Source organism: Vicia villosa, linkage group LG6 (genome assembly GCF_029867415.1).
Source record: "Vicia villosa cultivar HV-30 ecotype Madison, WI linkage group LG6, Vvil1.0, whole genome shotgun sequence".
Taxonomy (NCBI): Eukaryota; Viridiplantae; Streptophyta; class Magnoliopsida; order Fabales; family Fabaceae; genus Vicia; species Vicia villosa.
Window position 1 is genome coordinate 673,735 of NC_081185.1, and position 7,870 is coordinate 681,604.

At 31.6% G+C, this 7,870-nt stretch overlaps 2 protein-coding genes across 2 annotated transcripts; one reads left to right on the plus strand and one right to left on the minus strand.

The window, feature by feature from the left end:
- The first annotated feature begins 868 nt into the window (after positions 1–868).
- Positions 869–3,781, plus strand: LOC131608696 (ras-related protein RABA5e-like). The gene is made up of 2 exons (XM_058880209.1): positions 869–1,409; positions 3,160–3,781. Exons 1-2 carry the CDS (start codon positions 1,073–1,075, stop codon positions 3,477–3,479), a joined length of 657 nt encoding a protein of 218 aa, XP_058736192.1. The 5' UTR covers positions 869–1,072; the 3' UTR covers positions 3,480–3,781.
- Positions 3,782–5,460: 1,679 nt separating this feature from the next.
- On the minus strand, positions 5,461–7,649 carry LOC131608698 (pirin-like protein 2). The gene is made up of 7 exons (XM_058880210.1): positions 7,426–7,649; positions 7,202–7,251; positions 7,060–7,098; positions 6,935–6,963; positions 6,644–6,706; positions 6,452–6,552; positions 5,461–6,339 (listed from the first exon to the last, which is right to left on the minus strand). Exons 1-7 carry the CDS (start codon positions 7,521–7,523, stop codon positions 5,865–5,867), a joined length of 855 nt encoding a protein of 284 aa, XP_058736193.1. The 5' UTR covers positions 7,524–7,649; the 3' UTR covers positions 5,461–5,864.
- Between the last annotated feature and the right edge of the window lie 221 nt (positions 7,650–7,870).

Below are 7,870 nucleotides of genomic sequence, written 5' to 3' on the forward strand. Positions count from 1 at the left end.
TTTTTGGTCATTTCTGTTTGATTTGATTCAAATCAAATATTGTGTGTAAGTGATTAATTCGAATCAATACACCAAAACACAAGTTTTTCATAATTTTAAAGTTTTTCATAATTTCAAAACATAAGACTTTTATTCAACAAACTCATTCACTTGACTAAGAACATCTTGAGCAATGAGCCTCTCTTCAACAAAAATTGGAATCCCAGAACTTTCAACATTCGTCATTATTGGTTAATCTCCAAGGTTTGGAACATTACCTTGAGAAGATGATTGATTTCTACGAGACATCTCAGGAATTTTCTTACCACTCCTCAAGTTTTTGTGAAAACATATGTTCCTGAGATAAATGTCACTAAGAGAATGCTACGTAGATTTAAATCCTATAAACCTAGATATGAAAACAAATGTCCCCGAGATATTGTATATTTAAGTATTAGTACACATTATTCTAACCATAAATACTCCCATTTTAAATCGTCATTGAGTTGGATTTACAAGTGTTTGCAGGTACTCCCACCGTAAAATCAATCAGAGCATCAAGATCAAGATGTTGATTTTAGAGTTCATTGTTATATCCTGGATCATCACTTCACATGTGAACCATCTAGGTCTATCCCAAACCACAATCCACTATAGGAGAGACTTCCCAGTAAGTTTATGGTTGACTTAGGCCCTACATGTTCTATGCTACATTCGCAGTAACATAAATTTAAAAGAGAAGATTCACTAAAAAGAGACGCACCTTACATTGGACCGTAATACATAAAAAAAAAATTATTCAAATATATATCTAAAAAGTACTTTATATTTTCCTATTTTGTAACTTTACAAATTGTAATGTAATGAATGCAATGCATAAAAGTAGGTAACCACTAGATTCACACTCCCAAAAAAAAATTAAAAAATATCATCTAGCATTAGCATTAGCATTAGCATTAGCACCAAAAACGCTTCTTGTCAAGTCCAGCTTGTTCCCGGTCCTCAATAATTCTCTCTCCATCATTTAAATCCCAGCAAAGCAATCACACACACTCTTTCACTTTCACATTCAGTTACAAAAAAACTCAACACAATGTCAAGTTCCGACGACGAAGGCGGCGAAGAGTATCTCTTCAAAGTCGTCATCATCGGCGACTCCGCCGTCGGAAAATCCAACCTCCTCTCACGATACGCTCGCAACGAGTTCAATCTTCACTCCAAAGCTACAATCGGAGTTGAATTTCAAACTCAGAGCTTAGAGATTGATTCCAAAGAAGTTAAGGCTCAGATTTGGGATACCGCCGGTCAGGAACGGTTTCGCGCTGTTACGTCCGCGTATTACAGAGGCGCCGTCGGTGCTCTCGTTGTTTATGATATTAGCCGGAGAACTACGTTTGATAGTGTCGGTAGATGGCTCGATGAACTCAAGAGTTAGTTTCTAGATCTGATCTCGTAGTTTACTCACTGTTATTTTATGCTTTTCGTTTTGGATCTATCGTTTTCGCTTCAAAATCTATACATATACTGTTTAGTTTCTTTCTATTGCTTAATTTGTTTGTTAATTTCGTTTATTGTGTGAAATTTGCTATTCCATTACCGTTAGTTGCATTGTACCTTGTATAAGCACGGATACACCAGAAACACGGCACTGACAACGGTGTCGATATTGGTAATAATTTGAAAACATAATAAATTAAATGTAATTACAAGAATCGGTGACCGTTTCGGACACGCATTTTTTGAGAGGTGCCAGTGCTATATAGAGTCTTGCATTAACTATGATCTTTACTAGTTAGGTTATTTTATTTTGATTATGCTATGTGAAATTGACGGTAGTAGTTATAATTATGTCATCTTAATTGCACATGAATCTATTAATCTCACACTCTAAAAGAAGGAAAGAAATTAAATGGAAAGAGATAATGATAAAGGTTAAACTATACTGCATGTATTTAAAGTTTAAAGGTAATATCCGAACCAGATTAGACGATCCAGTGGATCCGATGCTGATAGTGGAAAAAAAAGAAGGTAGTATTCCATAGACCTCCAATAAAAATCTTTAAAATTAGTCATATCAGAATTTTAAAATTAAAAGCGTGCTTTAGCGGGATACACATCTCCCATTGGTTGACAGTGTAAAAATATTTTATACCATCAGGGCATATTCTTATCTATAAGGCGAAAATTTCGAAAATTGTGTTGCCACGTATATGTTTGATTACATTGATTGAAATTGTGGTCTCATTTATGGTAGTTAACGTTCCGATTTGAATTGTAAAATCCCATGATTTTGCGATTATGCGTGGCCTGAGCAATTAAGAGTATATGCATAATCCTACTTAGGTGGAATCGGGTAGAATCCCTTCTATTAATTATTGAATCGTATAATCTTACGATCTTTGAAATGTTTATGCGATTAGCTTATGGATGAATTTAACTTTATGTAAGTATTTGAAATGTGATTTAAGGTTTTAATTATCTTGTGAGCTATTCTTATGAGTTTAAATTTACTTAAGTATTTCAAGTGATTTAAGGTTTTCTTTGTCTTACTGATGCTATTTTATATGAACTTATATGCATAAGTTTTAGAATTTTGTATAATCGTAAGATTAGTGTTACGACTTACGGTTCCATGAATTACAATTTTACTTCCCCTTCACAATTTTGCATGAAATTTCGATTTTAACCACCTTGTTCTCAATTACTGATACGCCGCAAACTTTGATATTGTGACAAAATATGAGCAAATATGCCCAATGCGGTCGTGATTTCTGTTATCATGATGTTGTGTAAACCTATATATTGTGTAAATGTATAGGTTGTGTGTTGGCATGATGTTGTGAAGACTTATAAAAACTATACTTATATTGCAGTTGTAATTGTTGTCGCCATGTTGTGAAGACTTATAAAAACTATACTTATATTGCAGTTGTAATTGTTGTCGCCATGATATTGTGAAGACCTATAAAAACTACTACATTTATATTGCCGTTGTAATTGTTGTTGTCATGATGTTGTGACTGTAATTGCGGCTGCAGATGGTAATTTAAAACTGTATGATTATATAATTAATGTTTGTTTATAGCTAGAATGTTGAAATATCGTTTTCCTGTGTTTGATAACCGTGATGCAATTAGGGTCACTTATATCGTTTTCCTGTGTTTGATAACTGTAATGCAGCTCATTGCGATACAACAGTGGCAATGATGCTTGTGGGAAACAAATGCGATTTGGATAATATAAGGGATGTAAGCATTGAAGAAGGTAAAAGCCTTGCAGAATCAGAAGGTTTGTTTTTCATGGAAACCTCTGCTTTGGACTCTACAAATGTGAAAACAGCTTTTGAGATGGTTATTAGAGAAATATACAACAATGTTAGCAGGAAGGTCCTCAACTCAGACTCTTACAAAGCCGAATTATCCGTCGACAGGGTTAGTCTTGTTAACGATGGCAACTCTACGTCAAAGAAAAACAGTAGCTATTTTTCATGCTGTTCCTGAATTTTTGTTTTGCTTGTTTGATTTAATTAAAATTCAATTGGGTTGCGTTCTTTTTTCATGGAGTATCATTTGAATAGTTTTTGGATTACAAGTTACAACTACAAAAACACATCTATATATATAGCAAGAAAAGTTTTATATATCTTCAAATATTAAGTAAAGGGTTTTAATTGTATAATTTTGGGGTACAGAGAAATTGTAATTTCAGTCAATGAAATGAACATCCATTTATGTCATGTTTAGTGATTTCTTAAATATGATTGTTGTTCTTGATTAATCGGTATAAGTTACAAGTTTTGTCACATTGAAGGTTTGCTAGATATTTGTATGTACTGAGAGATTTTTGTTCTTTTACTTGGTCAACCAGAAGATGTCTTTTGTTCACGAGTTTCTTTTGATTTTGACGGATACTCGTGTATAAATAGACTCCTCAACTACACCTATAAAAAAGTGTCTTTGTGAACTTTTATGTGAAAAGAATAAAAATAAATAGCGGAAGCATATATCAGTTTTTAATGCCTAAGTTTATAGCTTATAGTAGTAGTTTTTAGGCTTAAATTCACATTTATTAATATATTAGTCTCTGTTTTAAAAGTCAAATTTTTGTTCCTTTTTGAGTATTTCAACTGCTATGTATCTCACTTCATGCCGACAGACTTAACCATTCTAACTTAAACGTTGAATGCTAATATTACAAGACAACCTCCTCTACATCGCACAACAAATTTATTCCACCAACCAAAATCTTATTTCACCATTCATTCAACATCCTATAAACAACCCCAAGCTATAAGCTACTTAAATAACTTATTAAAAAAAATTTATACCAATAAAAATTAGTTATATGCTTGTTTTTTTTTAATAAGCAATTTATATCTAGCGGGTTTCGAACTTGAGCCTTTGAGAGGAGCACACTCTCAAGACCCAAGCGTTTCACCGCTAGATTACAAGTTATATGCTTGTGAAAAAATAATAAAACCATATGCTGATGAGAAAATGATGTTGTGATCAATCTTTTTAAAGATATATACTATAAATTTATCATAAGTTTAAAATACGGTCTTATTAAGTAGTGGCATACATTTTCTAAATAAAGGATCACACCATGAACCAAGAAAGAAGGTGGAACCTAAGTCAACACCTCCAAAAGGGAATTGAGAGAGAGCTTATTTGTTCATCCCCCAAACAAACCACATCCTTAATCCCACTATAGAAGACTTCTCCACAAGATCATTGTTTATCATCACATAGATTGGCCACTTTACCATAAAACTAGAGAAAAATCATCCTCATGATATTGTGAAAATAAAATAACCATTTTTATACACCATACACAAAAAGTTCTTTTAAACAATGTGCTTAAATTTGTCAAAATAAGTCATAGTTGGATTCAACTCAAAACAATTTTGATATCAAAATCTTCAAATTCTAAGATGGTGGGGCGTTATTCACACCCACCCATCCCTATCACACTTCTCCATTCTCATCCATTACCATAAACTTTTTTCTTACCAATAAAATCTCAAAAGAAATCTAAAAATTCAATTTTTATTAATATTAATATTAAATCAATTTTTAGTATTCTCTTCCATCTTTATTGTGAGAATTATTTTTAATAAATAGACGACGCGGTAATAACCACTAAAAATTCACACATATAATTGTGAGTATGATGATTTAAATTCTAATGATGTCGTCCAACTTAATAATGTCGATTTCTGTCGATTGAGCAACAATTTGAAAATTATAAGAAAAAAATTTACTTTGTTAAATAATAAATATTTAATTAAATATATTTATTATTCAATAAATTTTAAAAGTAATAAATAAAAACCGAAAGAGAGTGTTATGTAAATTTTTTTGCTATTTCAATTTGCAATTATCCAAAAGAAATAAAGATTAGAACAAAAGAAGTAATCCATTGAAAATGAACTAATTATTAGGAGAGAAAGTGGTCATGAAAGAAAGAAAAAGTTCAAAATAAGCTGACCCATGATGACTTTAGAGACAAATTATAGTTGCACTTCCACATGCACCAATTTAAATCTTCTAGAAACTTTTAAAGTACATAAAATAAAATACAATAACCAAAGATATCTTTTTCACCTCCTACTACCTTGATAGCTATGCTCATTATGTGACATAACACATTGAAAATGATAGAAGAAAAACAACCTTCTTATTCTTTTTATTTTTATTTCATATAAATATAACAAAGAATTTAATTTTGATACTCCGTCAGCGTAAATAATTTTCAATCAATCAGACCATTGTGACTGATTGACAATCTTAATTTTTTTTCCGCTGACAGTGTATATAAATTAAACCCTAAAATGAAATAATGCTTAGCTGAATCGAGCTAAGTAAAACTAACAATTGAGATGACTAATTTAGTTTAATCTCAAAGCCATTTCTACCATGTTGATAATCTTCAATAGTCTTCTCAATCTCAGATTGTGTATTCATGACAAAAGGACCATATTGAGCCACAGGTTCATTCAAAGGTTGTCCACCAATGAGCAAAAACCTTAAAGGCTTTGAAGAGTTCTTGTTCCAAACACTAACTCCATCACCTTGTGTGAAAACAATGACATGATGAGCCATAATTGGTGATGAATTTGGTGAACCAAAAACACCTTCTCCTTCGATTATGTACGCGAAAGAATTCCATGATTCCGGAATGGTTTGATTCAGATGAGTTCCGGGATTCATGGTGAAATCTAGGTACATGGTCGGTGTTCTTGTGTAGACGGGAGAGTTTATTCCCATTGATTCTCCGGCTATTACTCGCACTTCAACACCATCTTTTTCTCCGGAGGGTATGTCCTCACTTAGAATTTCTTGATAGTTTGGATCAATCCTATATTTAAAAAATTAAATAAATTAGACATTAAGTCAGCTCAGTTGATAATTGTGCAAAAACATCTGATTACTGTAGACAGATGAAATGGTTAAGAAAAATATGACATTACATTTTTTCATTGGCTGATAAATTGATCCAGAGTTGCAATCCATTGTTGTTTTGTTCAGCAGGCATTTCAGAGTGAATAATTCCTCTGCCTGCAGTCATCCACTACACAAAATAGAAAAATCATATGTATTAGATTATAACTATACAATTTCATTATTTGAATCATATTCTTATGTTTTTTTTTTATATGTACCTGAATATCACCACTTCTTATTGTACCCTTGTGACCAGCATTATCTTGATGAGTAATCCCTCCCTATAGTCAAAGAAAATAAAACTTTTGTCAAATAAATAACAATAATGTAACAATGTTAAAAAATAAAATAAAATATAACTACACTATAAACATCAATAAATAAAACGCTAACACAGACACATCAGATACCATACACATCAGACACACACTAATGCGAATATGTCAGATACTATACACATTAGACACGACACTGATACATATAAAAGATAAACAGATGTATTTACATACCTCTAGCACGTAAGTGACTGTCTCAAAACCTGCAATTAAGATATGCAAATCAGAATATTATTAAACAAATATAAAATTAAAATAAGATAAATATAAATTTTTTTAAAAAAAAGAAAAAAAAAAACCTCTGTGTGGATGATCAGGAAATCCTCCAGGAGGAGACACTAGAAAGTCAAACAAAAAAACAAAACAGATCTTAATTAACACAACAAAACAAACAAAGCCTTAATCTCAAACAAACACATGAATTTAAATATAATATTGTACCTGAGAAATGATCAAGCAATAGAAAAGGATCCAAGTTCTTCAACTCACTTCTGAAAATCACATCACATCACATATATATATATATCATATAAATTGAAGTTTATATATCGACATCTCAGAAAAAAATGTGTCTATTTTTTTAAATTATTACTGCTGCTGTTGACGTGTCAGTGTCGTGTTTGGTATCGTAAACATATATAATAGAAAAATGTGTATAGATGTACCTTCCAATGCCTCTTCTAACAATAGCACCTTGACCTTCACGTTGAGATTTAGCCAAAAACTTGTTAAGAACGAATCTAGGGGTAATGAAAGCAGACATGGGTATGAATATGAATAGAAACAGATGAATGAATCTTAGAATTTGATATGTTTTGGTTTGGTTTGATTTAAACAGAAGAATAAAGAGACATGTGTATATATAGTGTTACAAATGTGGCGGTGAACGCGCAGACAACACAAGAAAACAACTTGTTTTTGCGTTTGAGTTGGTTGGGTCTGACATTTGACATTTATGTGTGGTGTGTGGGACCCACTTTCTCATTCTAATGACATCAATATCTTGTCATCATGATGTTCATTTTTATTTTTATTTTTCATTTATGGACTTTATTTAAAAGAATTATTATTATTAGGTATTGAATATGTTTTTCATGTTAAATCAATATG